We start from the raw sequence: 21,395 nt of genomic DNA, 5'->3' as shown, positions 1-21,395 counted from the left end.
AGTCCAAAATGGTCCTCTATTTCTGGTCTCTTGTGCAATAGTAATTATGATTGCTCCTCTGTTGGTAACTGTCCCTTCAGTCACCTGGCTCCAAGCTTCAGAAGTACCCCTCACATCTCTCTGATTCTCTGCCTTATTCTCCTCCTTTGAGACACTTTCTAAACTAAACCTCTTTGAGCAAGCTCGAGCTACATGACCAGTGTCATATTTTGTTTTATAATGTTCCTCGGTAATAATGCATTGGGATATTTCATTACATTAAAGATGTAGTATAGATATAAATTGTTGTGGAACAATTTAGCCTTCACAATTATTTAATGCTAAACTTTACTAAATTATAAAAATTATAATTGGCAAAATAGCACACATTGGCTAATCATTACAGTTTCAATTATTGTTTTAAACTATAAAAGGAGAAAACATAGGAGCAGGAGTTGGCGATTCAGCCCATGAAGTATGCTCCACCATTTAATGAGATCATGGTTGATCTGATAACCCTCAACACCACTTTCCTTCCTTTTCCCAAAACTCTTAATTCCGTTGATTGAAAATTTTCTCAACCTTGAATACACTTAATGACCTTGTCTGCCCTCTGCAGTAAATGTTGCAAATTTATATAAACCCTCCGTGGGGAAAAATCCTCCTCTTCTGTTTCTTAAATGTGTGACCCTCTAGTCCTAGATTATACCACAAACTGAAAACAACCTTTCTGCAACCACCCTGTCAAGTCCTCTCAGAATCTTGTGTGTTTTAATTAGGTCACCTGCTCAATCCTCTATATTCCAACAAGTAACAGGCCCAATTTACTCCACCTCAGTGGCTCAGTGGTTAGCGGAAATCTTGGTCACACTCCAGTGACCATCTGGAGTGTGCATGCTCTTCCCCTTCCCATGTAGGTTTATTCCAGGTGGTCTGGTTTCCTCCCACAGTCCAAAGATATGCAGATTAGGTGGATTGGCCATGGGAAATGTAGGGTTACGGGAATGGGGTGAGTCTGGGTGGGATGCTGTTCGGAGGGTCAGTGGGGACTCAATGAGCCAAATGGATTGCTCCCACACTATAGCGGTTCTATGATATGATAGTCCCTCCATACCTAGTAACAGTAGAGCAAACCTTCTCTGGATTGCCTCCAATGCTATACCTTTGCCCAGATAAGGGGGCCAAAGCTATTTACAGTAGTTTTGCTATGATTTGACTAGTGATTAGTGTAGTTTTAATTTTTTTTAATAAGTGCACTAAATAAACATTTTCATCAGCTAAGTCATGCTTAAAGTTAATCATCTGGTTTGAGAAACAGGTTTTATTATTGTCTATTAATCCTTCTAACATAGTCATGATGATGAATTATTCTAATGTACTACTGAAAGCTTTTTCTCAATCACAAGAATCAAGAGTTAAAATAAGGTCTTAATCCTATGTGGAAAAGAATGTGTCATTATGGTTCTCCCAAAAAACATGTAAATTGTAGGGAACAGCAATCTCAGGAAATGATGTAGAAAACACCAGTCCCTGACTATATAAGAGATCAGCAGTTCCAGTCTATATTACAGAGAACTGCAGTCACTATCTATATTATTAAACCAAAGGTAAAATTGAGACTTGTATAACATCAAATTAATTTTGAAATGAAAATTAATAATTTTACCTATTCTTCATGTGTAGAGACCAGAGTTTGCTTGATTAGTATACAAAATTGAAATCATGTGAAATTCAGTAGTTGCTGTGGTCATCCCTATAGTGTTGGAGACAAGTGAAAGCAAATGCATTTTATGCTGCATCTTATAAGTCAGATTCTTACTAACTAGCTTTACTCTATTATTTAACATTTTTGTCAGGATTCCCAGATATTTCTTCTTCCAAAATGTTTTGTTTGTTTGAACAGTTTATCAGGTAAGATGACAGTGCAGTTGTTATTGGGTTGCATTGGTAGGGATTAATTTTAAAAGCAGAACCACAAATGTAATAATCTCTAAATCACAAGCAAAATGGCACACAATAAATAAGGAGACCCAAGTGAAGGCATGCCTCAGGAGATTTGTGAAGAGAATTTCAATTTTTGGGTCTCTTGCGGCACCACTGAGGATAGAGAGTGTTGGGTGTCTGGAAGGTTACATTCAGCTTTTTCTGTTCTTATTTTATAAAATAAATAAATGGGCATATCTAATGGTCATTAGAAAGCCATGGTTGCAAAGAAACCAAGGCTCAGAACTGAATATTTCCGGTGATTTGATATTATCAAGCATAGTCAGAACAGAAAAAGTGGTGAGGCAACTGTTTATCAATAAGGAGATCAGGACAGTGCTGACAGATGATCTTAGCTCTGAAGATTAAGATGGAGAATTGGTCTGGGAGGAGATTAAAAATAGCAAAGAAAAAAGGTCATTACTGGGAACGGGTTTCAGCCCCCTTCCCCCCCATAGCAATTACACTGCAGAACAGAGTGCAGTATACATGAAGAAATAATTGGAGTTTATAAGAAAGGCACTGCATTAATCATGTGCAAATTTATTCTTTCTACACTCCGCCAAATCAAGTTTGCAAATTTAACATTGGGGACAAGTTCATTGAGTTAATTTGGGCTTTATTTCAATAATACATTGTGGACCCAACCAGGTGACAGACTATCTTGGATGTAGTAATGTGTCATGCAATAGTTTTAATTAATGATTTCATAGTAAAGGATGTCAATGGAAGAGTGACTATAACACAATGGGCTTTCAAGTTTAGTTTGAAGGCAAGAAATCTGGCTTTGAAATTAAAGTCACAAACCTGAAAAAAAGTAGCTACAAAGGTATGAAGGCAGAGTTAACTAATGTGTTGAGAAAAATAGATTAAAAGGTAAACAATGGCAGACATCTATAGAGCTATTGCGTAATTCTCAGTAAAGATATATTTTATTAAGAAGGAAAGACTCTACAAAACATTGCCACCGACTAAGGAAGTTAAGGATGGTGGCAAATTGAAATAAAATACATACAACATTGCAAGTACACAAGCCACTATAGGTAAGCTTAGACTCTCATCTGTACCGACAGGACACTAAGTACAACAGTGCAAGTTGAACAGTTTGAGGGGTTGAATAGGTCAGAAAGTCTAATTCCTCAACAGCTGCATTTTTGTATGACACCACTGCTTGGTGAAGCAATGAGCATACATGCATGAAAACACCATGTGCAATGTACAAGAATTATTTTAAAACTTCACAAGCAAGAAGAAGAAAGAAATAATTTCCGTCTTGATTGTGTGATTGGTCATTTTGCCAGTGAAGTAACCTGCAAGAATTTTCCTTAATATTGCAAACATATTGTAACTGTATCCATGCATGTGCAGGTGGATCATAGCAGCCATTTTTAATGTTTGCACCCTATGTTCCTGAACACACTGGATTATGTCTTGCTAAATCTGTTATTCTGCAGAAAATTTAAGACATTTAATTGACAGCTTCTGAGGCAACGATGTAGATACAGACCAGGACCACCACCCATGTGACCAGTACACCTATTCACACAAGCCAATGATTCATGAAACCAGGAACTGAGGAAATTTCTGTTCTGGACTTTGCTACCTTTGGGCACCCTCCCGTCAATATTCCTATAAAAAGGAAGTACCCTGTAAAACCTCATTAAAACCTATGCTTAGAGTTCACAGCCATTTCAGAGGACAGCATCAGAGCCTGTACATCTTAAGTAGACTGCCAAGAGATAGAAAATTATTAGAATAAGTCTTAAGAATTGTTATTATTTTGGCTCCATTTGCAAGATGCTATAAAAGGTAGAGCTCGGAGAGTAACTCAGATGGCCCAATGGAAGTGTGCCTTTGTATGGTAACACCAGAGCACAAAAATAATGCACATGGTGATATTTTGACATCAGTCAACAAACATACCCACTTATTTCAAATAATGATGCATTTAAATATTGAGTAGTTCAAAATGGTATGTTAACAAACAAAGTTAATGAGTAAATGGAATACATTTATGGCTAGTTCATTGGGTCAGTATTAACCCACAATGACTGCATCCTTTCACATGAATATATTGACTGATTTCTGCAGAAAATAAAATAATTCCATGACCATAATTTTTAATGATTGAGGTAATTTTGCCTCTGACAATTTTTACAAATAAGCTAATGAGAACCTAACGGAGTCAGAGAGGGGGGAGACAAGAGCAAATACAAAAAACAGAAAGGGAAATAAGAAGGTGTTACAATGCAAAATAATACAAACAGGATGAAAGATGTTAAAAAGACGAGCCTTAAGACTTTATGTCTTAATGTGTGGAGCATTTGCAATAATATGGATTAATTAGTTATGTAAAAAGATATAAATATGTATGATATAGTTGGAATTATGGAGGCATTGTTGCAGGATGTCGAGGGGTATTCAGTTTTCAGGAAGGACTACCAAAAAAGGAAATGAGTTGGGGTTGTATTACTCAATGAAGAGGAAATAAATGAAAGGACAGGGATAAATTGAAGGAAATCTGCATTAATAGGGAAATTGTGTTAGAGAAATTAATGGAATTAAAGGTCAATAAATCCCAAGGGTCTGATCATCTGCATCTCACAGTGTTTAAGGAAGTGACCTTAATAATAAAGAATGCATTAGTGATCATCTTTCAAGATTCTGTAGACTTTGGAACAGTTCCTACAGATTGGAGGGAAGCTAATGCAACTCCACCACTTAACAAGGAGGCAGTGAAAAGAACAAGGAATTAGAGACTGGTTAGCCTGACATTGGTAGGGGAAAATGCTAGAATCCATTATAAAAAAAGATTTAAAAGCAGAACACTCAGAAAACAGTGATATGATCTGACAGAGTCAGTGTGGATTTACAAAAGTAAAACACGTTTGATAAATCTACAGGAATCTTTTGAGTGTATAATTAGCAGAATGGATACAGTGGAGCCAGATAGGTGGTTTAGTAGGACTTTGAGAAGGCTTTTGATATAGGTCCCACGTAAGAGATTACCATGTAAAGAGAAAGCACATGGACTGGGGGTAGTGATCTGACATGGATAGAGAATGGCTGGCAGACAGGAAACAACGAGTAAGAATACAAAGATCTTTTCCTGACTAATGGGGTACCACAGGGATCAATGCTGGAAGTCCAGCTATTCACAATATATATTTATTTAGATTAGGAAAAGAAAACATAATGTCTCCAAGTTTGAGTAAGACACAAATCTACATGGGAGGGTGAATTGTGAGGAGGATGCAGTGATGCTTCAGTGTGATTTGGACAGATGAGTGAGTGGATAAAAGCATTACAGATAAAGTATAATGTGGATAAATGTGAAGTTATCCGCTTTGGTGGCAAAAACAGGAAGGTGGATTATTAACTGAATGGTAATAGATTAGGAAAGGGAAAGTATAATGAAACTTAGGTGTCCAAGCCCACCAGTCATAAGCATGCAGCTGCAGCAGGTGGTGAAGGCAGCAAATGGGATTTTGATCTTCATTTGAATGGAGAAGCAGAGATTTCTTGTTACAGTTATACAAGGCCTTGGTGAGACTATAACTGGGGCATTATGAGAGCTTTGGTCTCCTTATCTGAGGAAGGATGTTCTGGTTATGGAGGGAGTGCAATGAAGGTTTGCTAGATTGATTCCTGGGATGACAGGACTGATGGAGGAAGAGAGAATGGATCAGTTTGAACTACATCCACTGGAGTATAGAAGAATAAGGGGTGACCCCATAGAAACCTGTGTTCTAAGGGATTAGACCAAATAAATGGAGGAAGGATGTTCCCAATGACTGGGGAGTCCAGAAAAAGGAATCACAGTTTATAGCTATGGGATAGGTCAATTAGGACTGAGAGGAGAAGAAATTTCTTCACCCAGCGAGTCCTTTGGAATTCTGTGGCACAGAAAGCAATTGAGGCTAAAACATTGAATGTTTTCAAGGTGTAGTCATAAATAGTACGGATCAAAGGGTATGGAGACAAAGTTGAAACAGGGGAGTTGGATGACCAGCTGTGATCACATTGACTGGTAGAGCAGGCTTGAAGGGCCTACTCCTACTTCTATTTTCTATATTTCTATGTTTTTATATTAAAATATAAGGGGATGTAGAAGCTTCACAATTCTTTGTTTTAGTCTTTCCTGATACCAAGCATTTATTTCAGTGTGAGAGGAATCAGCCAATTAATTCAGGGTCTATTGAAACCTTCAAAAGAATATTGACAGATTTGTTGCAATTTTGGCCTATTGTAGATACTTTTCAGTGACATCAGTCACTTTGTTAAGTTTCTACCCAAAGGCAACTAGGGACAAAAAAGGGTAAAGGGCAATAACTGCTATCCAGCCAGCGACATCCACACCCCACAAATGAATTTTTTTTAAAAATCTTTGATGTTTGCTCCTCCAGCAGTTGACTCAGACTGCCTTATATCTACTGACCTGGTAGTGCAGCCTATGCTGACAGAATGTAACTTTTTTCTGGATCAGATATTTGTGCCTTTTGCAGCATATCTTTTTCAATCTATCCCGAGACGGGAAATTAGTTTTGCCTAAAGTTTTTTTTTTATTGCATCGTGAGGTGTACCACACAATAGTAGCTATGATCAGACTTATTAGTTCAATCACTAAAACTTATCTACACCTAATAATAGAAAAAAAATGAACAAGTCATACTCTCCCATTCAGAAAGGTGGTTCACTCGGTTTAAACAGAGTAATCTCAGACCAAGTGTTAATTTCATGAAGGACTATACCTTTTTAAAGGTTTTTGCAGTGGTTTGAACAATCACTATTATTTTCAAAGTCAGAAAATCTTTTTCAATGTTCAGGCTTCTGAGATCAAATTCATCTCATCACATGGAAGCAAGATGTTAAGGAGACAAAGCACTGAATTGCTGACTGTTTAGCCTGCAGAAAAACAAACAGCTTTAGCAAATTAACCAACTTCCATTTGATTTTGCAATTAAAAACCAGCATTTTTTTTCAAAATTGGCTTGTCCTCAGATTCTTCCTGTGGAAAAATAGCCAATAAATGTTGAAATTTGAAATCAAACATAAAGGCAGAGTAGGCAGCCAAGTTGTTACCAACAAACTTCAACAAGTGGGAACCGAAATTATTATATATTGTTGTGAAGTGATGTATTTTGACAGAAAGTGAGAGGTAATATCGACTTAATGGCACAGTTCTAAAGAGTTTAATGGAGCAGAGGAACTTTGAGGTTTGGATGTTGACCCCATTGAAGGTAGTAAGAGGTGAGAGTGTGGTTAACAAAGTATACAGCACTGAGCTTCATAAGTACAGGTACCAAGTGTTCTGCACGGTGGCTCAGTGGTTAGCACTGCTACCTCACAGTATTAGGGACCCGGGTTCGATTCCAGCCTTGGGTGACTGTCTGTGCAGAGTTTGCATGTTCTCCCTGTGTTTCCTCTCACTCTCTCCAAAGATGTGCAGGTTAGGTGAATTGGCTGTGCTAAATTGCCCATAGTGTTTAGGGATATGTAGGTTAGGTGCATTAGTCAGAGGTAAATACAAGGTAGGGGGAATGGGTCTGGGTGGGTTTCTCTTCGGAGGGTCTGTGTGGACTTAACGGGCCATGGGGCCTGTTTCCACACTGAAGGGATTTTATAAAAAAACTAGGAATGTTACACTGAACTTTTATAGCATTGTGGTTAGGTCATAACTAGAATGTCGCATCCAGTTCTAGTTAATACATTTTAGTAGAAATTAAGAGTCCTTGACAGGGTGTAGAGGGAATTTACCAGAAAGGTTCCAGGCGTGATAAATGTATATAAGGTACATACTATCAATTTGGACTTTTAAAATAAAGGCAGATGGAATTTGGTGTCAGTTCTGTGTAACTAACAGTATTTTTTAAGAGGTCAGAAAATAATTTGATACAGTGACCTAAATTCATAGTTTCCAAGAAAGCAGTTAACAGTTAAGTGCCTAACAAGATACATTTGTGGTTATTGGGCAACTGTCTGTGTGGAGTCTGCACATTCTTCTCATGTCTGTGTGGGTTTCCTCCATGTGCTCCAGGGAAATGTGAAGTGGTAGGAGAATGAGTCTGGGTGGGATACTCTTCGGAGGGTCAGTATGGACTTGTGGGGCCAAATTGCCTGTTTCCATACTGTAGGGATTTGATAATTACGATGAATCAAATTTTCAGCTCCTGGAAGCAGTTTTCACACTAATAGATGAATTTTAATATGTAAATTCTCTGAGCTATTGTCAGAATGAAAAGAGGTTTACGCCATTAGAATTAAAAGTGGTTGAGGCTAGGAGGACCCAGAAAGATATCATAAAACCATTTCAGCAGTTAGGAGAAGGACTGGAATGAGTTAGTTCAGTTAGAAATTAGTGAGTTGAAATGGGGATGACATTTCTCTGAGATGGATTTTTTGCCAAGGATAATGCTGGGAAACAGGTTGTTTTCGTTAAGGTATTTCTAGACCTAAATAGTTATTTTTATTTAATAAACTTGTGTTGAAGAACATTGTGACTGTCTTCAGTGATGAACCACATGGTAAGCAACTATAAGAAGCAGACTGTATATCAAACCAGGTTTCACTCTGGAATCTGACTTTGCCAGTCTTTTCATCAGCTGATATCATAATACAGTGATAAGGGATTTCAGCTACCAGCATTACTTTCAGAAGCAAGGATTCTTCTTGGAACAAAGAAGATTAAGGAAATATTTGATGGAGATATACAAGTTTAGGACTCATTTAAATAAGCTAGACAAAACAAAACTGTACTAAAAGTTAATTTCACAGGGTTTTGGATGTACAGGGACTACGGGACAAATATTAAATGTTTGGGGAAAGAGAATCAGAAGTGATGCACGTGATAATGATATCAAACTTGCTGCTTAGGCGAATGATGGAAGCTGAGGTGATCAATGATTGAAAATAATTTCAGATGTGCACAGTTTCTGTGATGCCTTACATAAAATTACCAGTCTCACATAAGGACTGGTAAACTAGGAATGGAATGTCTTTATTTGAAGATTTTGAAGATGACATAATTGCTCAGCAGATAGATCTGTTAAGTGATGTTCAGCGACTATTGTTACGCCTGCACTCCCTCACATTACATGCAAGCGAGATTGTGCAATGGCTGTGGGTCATATGTTCTACATCTGGATTACTTGCTCATAAGGTCTATTCCCTCCTAAAATAATATCACCACAGGAACTTCAGGAAAATAAACCTGCAGGGTTATGGTGATAAAGCAGGGGAAGCAAGAATGGATATGATGGGCTGAACGATCTCCTTCCGTGTCAGAACTACTGTATAACATGAAGGATTGAAATAAAAGCAAAATATTGCAGATACTGGAAATCGAAAACAAACACACAGGAAGTGCAAGAGAAAGCTCGCAGGTCCGGCTTCATCTATGGAGAGAGAAACAGAGTCAGTGTCTTGGATCCAGTCTGACTCTTCTTCAGAAGTGAAGAGAGACTACACTTGCAAATTTAAATGCAGGAATTGGGAATTTGTTGTCGAGGTGACCTGTACTTTGAACAGCTATGTCATACCAGTGACTCATTGAGTTATTCAGCATTGAAACTTATTGAATGTGAAGCAGCCGTGCTTACATGACAGATACCTATGTTATAACAAAGGAGGGTTGGTTCGTTCCAGTTCTCATAGACTTTTAAAAATATAATAATAAATATTAATTACTGCTGAATAAACACTTTGGCACAGAAAATGACTTTTACATCTATGTGTTTTTTTAAGATTTCAGATATTGGAGATATGAAATTAAAAAAATTGAAATGCATGTATTTAACTTTTTTCATTTTGTTTCATCTCTTTATTAATTCCATCTTTCTTTTCCTCCTTTTTGTTTTCTGTACAGAACTGGATATTCAATTAAATATTCAAATTTACTAACTCAAGCATGTTCTAATTCAGGTCCTAATCTACATATCAAGAATTCATTAACCTGATGTGTTAAGGAAAGCTGCAGTTGTCCCAGTGTAGTGGACACCATATTGGTGAAATAATACATAGACAGGGTAATCACTTTGCAGAGCACCTATGTTCTGTCAGCAAGAATGACCCTGAGCCTCTCACTTCAACCCACCATTGGGTTCTCTGGCCAATATCTCTGTCTCAGGCATGCTGCAGTGGTCTAGCAAAACTCAGTGCATGCTAGAAGAACAGCATTTCACCTTCTGCCTGGGAACTCTGCAGCATTCCAAACTCAATACTGAGTCTAACAATTTTTAGAGCAGGAGAACCTTCTCCCATGAATTTCTCCCAACTGCTACATACCAAGCCTTGTCATCACATGTGCTGCTCCCACAAACAACCCATTGTCAGCTTTTATTAGCAATTCATTCTCCTCGGACATTTATCTATTCCTCTGTCTGTCCAACAACTCCTTGTCCCTCCCCCACCTCCTCTTTAGCATGTACAGAGGAGCCTCAATTATCCGAAGGACACAGGCAGGGAATATTGCATTTGGTTAATCAAATGCTGGATAACATAGTTAGCCAAGCATTGGAACCTTGAAATCTTGTTCGGATAATCCAACATTAACTTAATCGAATGCTGAATAATCGAGGTTCCTCTGTATACCAACCTTTTCCCAGCTACGGTTAATTCTGAAGAAGGGTCACTGGACCCAAAATGTTAACTCTGCTTTCTGTCTGCTGATGCTGCCAGACCTGCTGAGTTTTTCCAGCAATTTTTATTTTTGTTTCTAATTCTCCAGCATCGTCAGTTCTTTGAGTTTTTTAAAGAATACTGAGAGGCCTGGATAGAGTGGACGCAGAGAAGACGTTTCCATTAGAAGAAGAGACTAGAACCTGAGGGCACTGCCTCAGACTGAAGGGAAGACCTTTTGGACCTGAGATGAAGAGAAATTTTTCAACTAGAAGGCATGAATCCATGGAACCCTTTGCCACAGAAGGCTGTGGAGTCCATGTCATTGATTGTATTTAAGACAGATAGATAGGTTCTTGACTAGTAAGGGTATTGTGGGTGTCGAGGCGAGGCGGAGAAACATATCAACCATGATTAAATGACAGAGCAGACTCAATGGATTTAATGGCCTAATTCTGATCTTGCATCTTGTGTTTTATGGCCTTATGGATGCTAGAAATCTGAAATAAAAACAGAGTGCTAGAGAAACACAGCAGTTCTGTTCTGACAAAGGATTACTGGACTCAAAACCTTCACCTGTTTTCTGTCTACAAATGTTGCCAGATCTGCTGTGGTTCTCTGTTCTTGTGTATAATGATTTCATTTTGAGACATAGACATAGAGGTGTACAGCACGGAAACAGACCCTTCAGTCCAACTCGTCCATGCCAACCAGATAACCCAACTTAACCTAGTCCCATTTGCCAGCACTTGGCCCAGATCCCTCTAAACCCTTCCTATTCATATACCCATCCAAATTCCTTTTAAATGTTGCAATTGTACCAGCCTCCACCACTTCCTCTGGCAGCTCATTCCATACATGTTCCACCCTCTGCGTGAAAAAGTTGCCCCTTAGATCTCTTTTACATCTTACCCCTCTCACTTTGTCTGTTTATCCTATCCACGCCCTTCATAATTTTATAAACTTCTATAACGTCGCCCTTAGTCTTCGATGCTCCAAGGAAAACAGCCCCAGCCTATTCAACCTCTCTCCTGCTCAAATCCTCCAACCCTGGCAACATTTTTGTAAATCTTTTCTGAACCCTTTCACAACATTTTTCCAATAGGAAGGAGACCAGAATTGCAAGCAATATTCCAAAAGTGGCCTAACCAACATCCTGTACAGCCGCAACATGACCTCCCAACTTCTGTACTCAATGCTCTGACCAATAAAGGAAAGCATACCAAACGCCTTCTTCACTATCCTACCTTCCTGTGACTCTACTTTCAAGGAGCTATGAACCCGCACTTCAAGGTTTCTTTGTTCAGCAACACTCCCTAGGACCTTACCATTAAGTGGATAAGTCCCGCTAAGATTTGCTTTTCCAAAATGCAGCACCTCGCATTTATCTAAATTAAACTCCATCTGCCACTTCTCAGCCCATTGGCCCATCTGATCAAGGTCCCATTGTAATCTGAGGTAACCTTCTTCACTGTCCACTACACCTCCAATTTTGGTGTCATCTGCAAACTTACTAACTAAACTTCCTATGTTCACATCCAAATCATTTATATAAATGACGAAAAGTAGTGGACCCAGCACCGATTCTTATGGCACTCCACTGGTCACAGGCCTCCAGTCTGAAAAGCAACCGTCCACCACCACCCTCTGTCTTCTATCTTTGAGCCAGTTCTGTATCTAGATGGCTAGTTCTCTTTGTATTCCATGAGATCAAACCTTGCTCACAATTCTCTCATGGGGAACTTTGTTGAACGCCTTTGTTGAAAGTCTATATAGATCACATCCACCACTCTGCCCTCATAAATCCTCTTTGTTACTTCTTCAAAAAACTCAATCAAGTTTGTGAGACATGATTTCCCATGCGCAAAGCTATGTTTGTTGTGTCCTTCACAAATTACAGAGAATAGACACCACAAAATCTGGCCACTGGATCCAGGCAGTCCATAGTGTAGTTTATATTTCACTCAAGCCTCATTCCATCATTCTGTACATAACTCTATCAGAATGGTTCTCTACCCCTTCAACTAATGTTGAAGTTCAAGGACATGAAGCCAAATTGTTAAACTGAGTAGAAATTAGCTGAGCATAAGCACTGAGAAGTAAAAGCAAAAACAAACAATTTGGTGCCTCCTATCAGCCTACTCCATCATTGAGAGACAAGGGCCGCAAGTGTAATCAGTCAGAAGTTATCCATTCTTGCCCCAGGGTGTACATCTACTAACTTATTTATCAATGTATTTTGTGATAGCTCGTCAACAAATTTTTGGTAAACCTAAATAAATTATATACCTCATTTAATTCTCTATCCATTGAACCAGTGAACTAGAAATTAATTGAGAATTCTTTTGAGCTACTACTATGTGTGTAATATTCTATAAAATATGAATAACAGCACAAATAAGAATGTTCACTGAGAAAATAAAAACAGAAATTAGGTTTAGAAATTCAGAATTAGAAGTATCATCAAAAGGACAGAAACAGCTTTGCTAGGATCAAGGCATTAACCACATTATAACACTAACAGCAGAACTGCTGGCCTTTCAATCTTCAAACTCAATTGATCTTATTTTCGAATGCTGCTTTAAAGAGAGAAAATCCCTTTGAGGTATTAATCATCAAAGCGAATTATTCCAGGGCTGTTTATCTATTAAAACCATGTCAATTATATCGGAATTTTTTTTAACTTTGCCAGAATATTAAGACTATCCAAATCAATGCCTTTATGTTAATATGTAAAACAACATTTTTCAACTGTGCAACAGAGATAAGAAAAATACGCCAAAAAAAATGTAGTTCCGTGAGGTATGGGCTACTGTAGAGGTGGGTCTTTGACAGTAGCCAGAGCTACAAGGGGTTTTCTTATGGTTTGATCTCAAAGCTGTACAGCACATTTTCATGGTCCTGTGATCCATACTCACTTGCTTTGAAATAAGGGCAGTTAGCTTTACACACCTGTTGTCTATTAGTCGACGCTCCAGATAAAACAATAAGCTTCTTTGTGTATTCAGCAGATCAGAATGTTCAGTTGTAAAACAAGAACTTATTAAAATGGTTCTGAAAGCTTTTGCCATCTTTATAAAATTAGAAACAATGATAAAAGTCGATACGTACAAGGTGAAACATTGTCTCTATTTTTTTACATAAAAGCTGCTTTCAATCTTGTTGAAATGTTACTTTTTTGTAAAGATTTTCAGATTACAAGTAGAGTGCTGGGGATGACTTCTCTGATCATTTTCCAGAGGAATATTTCAGTTTGGACAATGCAGCTGGTATGGCACAGAGTCGGGAAGAGGCAGACTCCTTTCATTTGTGTCCAACATCTGTTTAAACTCAACTCAGTGCACGCACCACAAATGAAACCACAGCAGTAATTTTCTAGACTTTACAGCTCAGCACCATGGCTGGCACTATATAATACTGCCATATTACAGTTGACCACAAAGTTGCTATTTCGATCATGCAACAGTTTATATGGCAATGTGTAATTGAGAAATCAATCCTCTGTACACCACGTTAACTTTAATTTTGGCCTTAGGGGGATTATTTCTTCATTGTAGTATTCACAAGGTCAGTGTTCACAATGACATTGCAAACGTGTTCTTTGTGAATTAATTTAGATTTCTGTTTCCCCATTGTGCACAGAAGAAATTAATCTCTTATGTTGGTTCCAAAGAGGCTCAGTAAAAGTCAAAACCAAACAAGGCAAATGGTCATTTCAGTTAAGGGCTTTCAAAAAGTTCTGTTAAGAATATTGGACTGGTAACAGTCTCTCTTTGGTCCTATTGTGACAAATTAATTTGTTACTGGAACAATTTTGTGTGTGCTCAAGAAGACAGATGTTACACTCTGAAGTTAAGAATAGAGAAACGAACAAAAGCTGCAGCTGTCCGTGTTACTTTAAGATGCTATTAGTGGATCTATACCATCGCAAACAGAGTGAAGGAGGTTCTGCAGATGAATATCATTGTTGGTGAAGAGTGAACCGTTGAAGTTGGGTTGGTTGTGTGCTGCTGCTAGATCGATATCAGTCTCAAGGTTGGGATATCTGGTCAGCATGGACGAGTTGGACCAAAGAGTCTGTTTCCGTGCTGTACATCTCTATGATTTTAAGTGGAGGAGCTGAAATTCCTCTAGATTTTCTTTATAATAATTCTAGTAAATTCTTTTGTGACATGGAGTGCAGACTAGTACAATACTAGAACCGTGGCCTAATCAAGGGTCTATGCAAATTTAATTACATTCCATCCTAATAGGGAATCCTCAAATATGATGCACAGACTAGAAAAGATATATATACACACCTCATAGGCACTTGCAGGTATACTGGAAACATATTCTTATAATATGTTTCAAGTTCCTATTTTTAACTGGTTTTTTGAAAGGGGTTGTTCTTTTATTTGATGACACTGGTGCAGCACAGAAAACTAGTTCATTAGCCATGTCTGTCAGATAGCTGATATAAGAAGCAATACACAATTATTTAATTACAGTCATTTATAATTTGAGTATTGCTGATAAAAGACACATTTAGTTGAAGTTTTTCATCGACATGATCAGGATAATTCACAAGAAAACCAAAATAACAGGGAAATAACTATTTATACTCTGTGAGGGGAAAGTTCTGAATTGTGGCAAATGAACAAAAGCATCAACAGTTAATTTAATATATATGTAAATTAAAGTGAATAACTAGTATAATTGCCTCTTGAGTGATGAATTAATTTAGCTTTAAAGTGTTCATGTTTCAAGTCTTAATATGTTTGTTTATGATTAAAGTTCTGGAGTACAGTCTTCCAGGCCTAGGTGTAATGGGCCTGGAGATGGGAAGTGAAATTAATTAGTTGAGATGGGAGTGGGACAGCATCTTACCAACTCCCTGGCCTTGCCCTAATTAAAAGCTTAAATAAGATTTTCCACCTCGCTACCAATTGAAGCCGTTAACTTTAATTACTTCAGCTCCAGGTGGGACGAGAAAAAGTCAGCCTGTCAGTTGGATTAGTTGTCAGCTTGGGGGAGTTTGTGCTAGCTGAAGTATTGAACCCAGGATAGGTGGGTGACCAGATGGGTGGGACTTCCTGCTCTGGGGTCTTAATGTGCGTATAAGACCAACCATCACCCAATCAGCTGCCTCATGGCTGGAAAGTACATCCATCTTTCGTATCTTAGTAGGCTGTGGATTTCCATCCTAGAAACCCACCTGCTTTTGAACTTAGTCTGAAAACAGGACAATTGTGACCCTAGCTTCATTTCGAAAGCTGAAACTATTCAATCAACTGCATCTGCCACCTTCCCTCTTCTGCTAAGACAGCAGGCTTAATTCTTTAATGTTTCTCCTTGCTATAACCTGGAAATCATAGCTTTCTCGAGCTTCTCTGCAATTGCTCCTCATACCTTCTCTCAGTTAATCTTGAGCATAAGACCCGGCGCTTGCTCATTCAGTCCTTTTCTCACTAAAGACCTGACCTCACAACCTCCACTCCTGTTGTCTATGTTACCTGGCATCATTAACTCTTACACCCTTACTCCCACTCTCCCTCCCTTGAATTTATCTTCATCACTCTCCTCCACAAAATATACAATGCTGGACCCTGCCATTCTGGCAAACTATTACTCCATAAGCAATCCCCCTTTCCCCTCCAAAATCTTTGAATGTGCTATGTCTCCCAAACCTGCTCATTGTTAAACCTCCCCATACCCAATCCTCTCAAGGTCTTTGGATGTTACCAAACCTCTCCTACAAATTAATGTTTGAAATTCCGAACATTTGACTTTCACACTTTTCCAATACAGTCCGTAGTCACAAAATGACATTCTCTGCAATAGTGGTGTGTTGTGTTATTTTACTTTTCTCTCAAAAGTTTCTGGAAAGGTGATGACGCTAGCCCCTCTTTGTTTACCTAAGTATGGAGACGGCCCTTGCTTTATTACACAATTACCTGTATAATCATAGTTAGAATATCTGCAACAATAGCTTTTCTTTCACACCACCTCATCCAGGTTGGAACCCTCCAATGTTACTGTCATTGATATTTTCACATTCCTCATTTGATGATATCCAACTTATAGAGTCATAGAGCTGTGCAGCATGGAAACAGAGCCTTCAGTCCAACTTGTCCATGCCGACCAGACATCCGAAACTAATCTAGTCCCATTTGCCAGCAATTGGTCCATATCCCTCTAAACCTTTCTTATTCATATACCCATCCAGCTGTCTTTTGAATATTGTAATTATACCGGCCTCCACCACTTTCTCTGGCAGCTCATTCCATACCTGCACCACCTTCTGTGTGAAAAAGTTGCCCTTTTGGTCCCTTTTAAATTTTTCCCTTCTCACCCTAAACCTATGCCCTCTAGGTTTGGACTCCCCATTTTATAAATCTCCATAAAGGTCACTCCTCAGCCTCTGACACTTGAGGAAAAACAGCCCCAGTCTATTCAGCTTCTCCCGATAGCTCAAACCTTCCAACCATGACAACAACCTTCTAAATATTTTCTGAATCCTTTCAATTTTCACAACATTCTTCTGATTGGAGGGAGACCAGAATTGCACACAATATTCCAAAAGTGGCCTAACCGATGTCCTATGCAGCTGTAACATGAGCTCCCAACCCCTATACTCAATGCTCTGAACAATAAAGGAAAGCATACCAAATGCCTTCTTCATTACCCTACCTACCTGAGACTCCATTTCAAAAAACTATGAACCTGTACTCCAAGGTCTCTTTGTTCAGCAACACTCCCCAGGACCTTACTACTAAGTGTATGAGTCCTGCCCTGATTTGCCTTTCCAAAATGCAGCACCTCACATTTATCTAAATTAAACTCCATCGGCCACTCCTTGGTCCTTTGGCCCATCTGACTAAGATCCTGCTGTACTCTGAGGTAACATTCTTTGCTGTCCACTACACCACCAATTTTGGTGTCAAAGACAAACTTATTAACTCTGCCTCCTATGTTCACATCCAAATCATTTATATAAATAACAAAAAGCAGTAGACCTAGCACCGATCCTTGTGGCACACTGCTGGTCACAAACCGTTATCTCCTGCTTTAACAATTTTATCGTGTTGTTGGCCTGTTGATCTAATATTGGATAAGGCAATATTTTTTCCAGCTAATCTTCAGGAACACCAAAATCATCACATTCAATAAATTGAAAGCAGTAGGTTCTGAACAATTGTCTCAGATTAAGTTCAACTGTTGCACTCTTCATTTCTTTTTTAGCTTGAGCTGAACTTTAGACTCCTTAGCTGCTTCTTCATAAATAAATATCTTTTATAACCCATAGCTTTGCCAAGGAGATGCACACAAACATTTTATATTCACCATCTACCACTGAAATTCTTCACCATGTTTAACTCACTTAATAGAATGCATCTCTTACTCCACTATTTGTAAATATCAGCTCATTTTGCTGCCTGGTCCTACCCCACACCAGCTATGCTCACTTATATCCTTAAGCTTACTGTTTTCCATTGATCATACAATATCTCAAATTTATAATTAACATCCTTGTTTCTCAATCACTTCATACCTTCTTCTTTTCCATGTCTGGTTCAGTCATTTTCTTTAGGGAAGAAATCTGTCATACTTATCTGGTCTGGCTAACAATGTGACTCCAGACCCACAGCAATGTGGTTGGCTCTGAGCTTTCCTCTGAAATGGCCCAGTAAATCATTCAACTGAAGGACATTTAGGGATGGGCAATTAATGTGACAGTCAGTAACATCCCATATTCCATAGAAGATTATAAAACTTTGACTCCAAAAACTTTGACTCCACCCCTCCCTCCTGGCCTTTGCCTCAAGAACCTGTCTGCAACTTTACCTCAAAATAAAACAAAGAACTGTGCATGCTGAAAAAAAGACAAAAATTGCTGGAAAAAGATTCAGCAGGACTGTAGCATCTCAGACTCAAAATGTTAGCTTTGCTTTCTCTTCACAAACATGTGCATCTTATCCTTCCTTTTGGCACCCAAGTCTTCAGTATCTAAATCCTTAAGCTTCAAAATTCCTTACCCAAAGGCATCCACACCTCTACTTCATTCTCTCCCTAAAAGCCTTACTTGAACATAAGCCTTTTATTAGGTTCTGGCCATTCCTTCCAGGGGTTTCCTCAAACTTAACATTTGTCCTTTTATTTTTCGTTAACTGCCTCTTCTGAACTGTTTCTGTCTTAAAAACACTATCCAAACATTTGGTTTGGTTGACCTCAACATAGTTTTTTTTCCCAAGTGCATAATAATTCTGCTGATTTATAAGTATTTTGGTTTTCAATCTGTAATAATGAAAAAATGCCTAATAGAGATTAATACAAGTGGGAAAGTGAGAGTTTACAGAAGTTAATTTACATGTATCTATTCATTATTAGTTAATTGTTTACATGGTATCAGGCAGTCCTTTTCATTGAGAGCGCCAACACTAGTACATTTATGGAAGAGAAAGGTAAGGCATGGTAAAACAGGGCTGAGTCAGCATGACTTTTTCAAGTGGAGTTCATGCTTGACAAACCTGTTAGAATTTTTTGAGGAGGTAATGAGCAATTAGACAAAGGAGAGAGCCAGTGAATGGTGATCTATTGGATTTCAAGAAAGCCTTTGAAAAGGTGCCACACGGCAAGCTGCTAAATAAGATCAGAGCCTGTGCTGTTAGGGGCATGCAGCTAAAGCAATCTGCTTGGCATGGACCTCTTACTGTTGTGGTAAAATAGCAAGAAGGGCAGGATGAGGCCCTTCGTTGGTCACTTAAGAGACTCAATAGATCTGAGGGCAAGTCAGTGTGTCTAATCCTTCCATCATCCTTGTACAACGAGAGACAGGTTGGGTTTGGCCAGGAAGGTGACAGGTAGGCCATGCACTCTATTTTACTCATTATCAGCTGCTATATTGTTATGTAGATGTGCTTTAATGCAGGGATATATTGAGAATCTGTCCTTTAATGGTAAATTAACTATTGGATTGTCCAACATTGTGTGTTTGTTCACATGCATTATAATGGAGAACATACTATAAACAGTGAAAATTATCTCAAAATGTCCTGTCAATCTGTACTGTTATCTTTTCTACTGTCATTTAAATGGTGTTGCTGAGTCAAAAAATTTTAGTTTGACTGATACAAGAAAAATCTACATTTGGAAAATAGATGCCTACATTTGATTGATTGAAGAAGACTATGCTTTGAAATTATAACGTAAATCTGGTGTTCTTTACTTCCCACTGAAAACTGTTGTTTAAACAACTGTGACATTATTGATTCTTGTTTAAGTTTCATGTGTTAATGGGCTTAGCCACACACACCCACAGCCGCAATTCTTGTGCATTCCAGTCCGGCTTGCAAATCATATTGTGAACGCAACCCTGCTGTGACAAGGCAAAATAGCATGAGGAGTCACACGTGTGTCGGGTGTGAAGTTGACAAACCACAGAAGTGTGCTGGTCAGATTTTCTCAGGCCCAGAGGAAGATTCAGCTCCTCATAGCAGGCACCCCAATGATTGTCTGGTGTGGGTTGTTCGTGGGTTTGGGAAGGGGTCAGTCGTCAATGTACCCTTTGAAAACTCAATGGAACCATTTCTACCATTACTTTTTCACTCTGTCATCATCTCCAGACCCTGGAGGAGAAAGTGAGGTCTGCAGATGCTGGAGATCAAAGTTGAAATTTTATTGCTGGAACAGCACAGCAGGTCAGGCAGCATCCAGGGAACAGGAGATTCGACGTTTCGGGCACAGGCCCTTCTTTGATTCCTGAAGAAGGGCCTGTGCCCGAAACGTCGAATCTCCTGTTCCCTGGATGCTGCCTGACCTGCTGTGCTGTTCCAGCAATAAAATCTCCAGACCCTGCTCTCATTTAGAGAGTCATGGAGTCATAGTGCCTCCACTCCCCACTATTGTTTAGAATTTGTTTTAAACTACAATCTTCTACCTCAGAGACAGAATGTGAGTACTGAACTAAGGTTTAGCTGGAGTACAGTCATGCAATTTTATTTCGCATAGTGTAAATATTGAAATTAATATCTTAACCCATCTTAAACATCAACAGTGCTCTTCTCTCTCTCTCTCTCTCGGTCTCTCAGTTGTCACTCGTTCATTCATTTTTTTTCTCTCTCTCTCTATCTCTCCAAATATCCTTTCAGGTACAAATTTACATTGCTGTTTTTGGCACAACAGACACCATGGAATTAAATTTTATTTTCTTGGACTTTCATTGAGGTTAATCTCACACAGTCACAGATTTTCTTAAAGTATTTGATGCTAGATCTAATTCAAGGGCTTTTTTATGATATTTAGAATAAAGTTGCTATTTGCATTGTAATACTGTCAAAATAGTAATTTGTGTCAGATAACAGCTTAGATTCTGGTTTTATACCGTACTAAAAGCATAAAAATCGGTAATGTCTTTAAAGTTAGAAATATAAAGAGACACAGTTATAAATGCATAAAGATATATTGGGTTTTGCATCATCATCTTTTTTGTCTTAAACTTCAGCTAATTTTTATTGTTGTTGTAGGTGAATACATTGATGATGCAGACCAGTGCCATTCCTGTCATCCCTATTGTGACAAATGTTTTGGCCCAAGCAAAGTTGAGTGCATCACTTGTGTTGTTCCAAGGTGGGTTATCTTGATCTTATTCCCAAGTTCCTACCTCTTTTATTCTGTAGTTGATAAACTATAGTGGTTTCAGTTTAAATGCAAAATATCACAAAGATTAGTCATCTAAGACAAAGACAGAAATGCTGGAAACACTCAATAACTGTGACGAGAGAAGCAAAGTTAATGGGCTGGATTTAATGGTGCCCTGTTCATGAGTTTGAAAACAA

The 21,395-nt window shown here is 38.5% G+C and overlaps 1 protein-coding gene across 2 annotated transcripts in view; it reads left to right on the top strand.

Annotated features, from left to right (window-relative positions):
- The window catches only part of pcsk5b (proprotein convertase subtilisin/kexin type 5b), a 371,873-nt gene that overhangs the window by 266,979 nt on the left and 83,499 nt on the right, over window positions 1–21,395 (top strand). For both annotated transcript variants that reach the window (XM_043712351.2, XM_043712341.2), the window contains exon 21: window positions 21,084–21,186. In XM_043712351.2, coding sequence (XP_043568286.1) covers window positions 21,084–21,186 — 103 coding nt within the window. The remainder of the gene's footprint in view (window positions 1–21,083; window positions 21,187–21,395) is intronic.

Source organism: Chiloscyllium plagiosum, unplaced genomic scaffold (genome assembly GCF_037043375.1).
Source record: "Chiloscyllium plagiosum isolate Xiang-an unplaced genomic scaffold, Cpla_swu_hap1 HiC_scaffold_2, whole genome shotgun sequence".
Classification (NCBI taxonomy): domain Eukaryota; kingdom Metazoa; phylum Chordata; class Chondrichthyes; order Orectolobiformes; family Hemiscylliidae; genus Chiloscyllium; species Chiloscyllium plagiosum.
The sequence above is the reverse complement of the archived record's forward strand: the minus strand, read 5'-3'. Positions and strand labels throughout refer to the sequence as shown.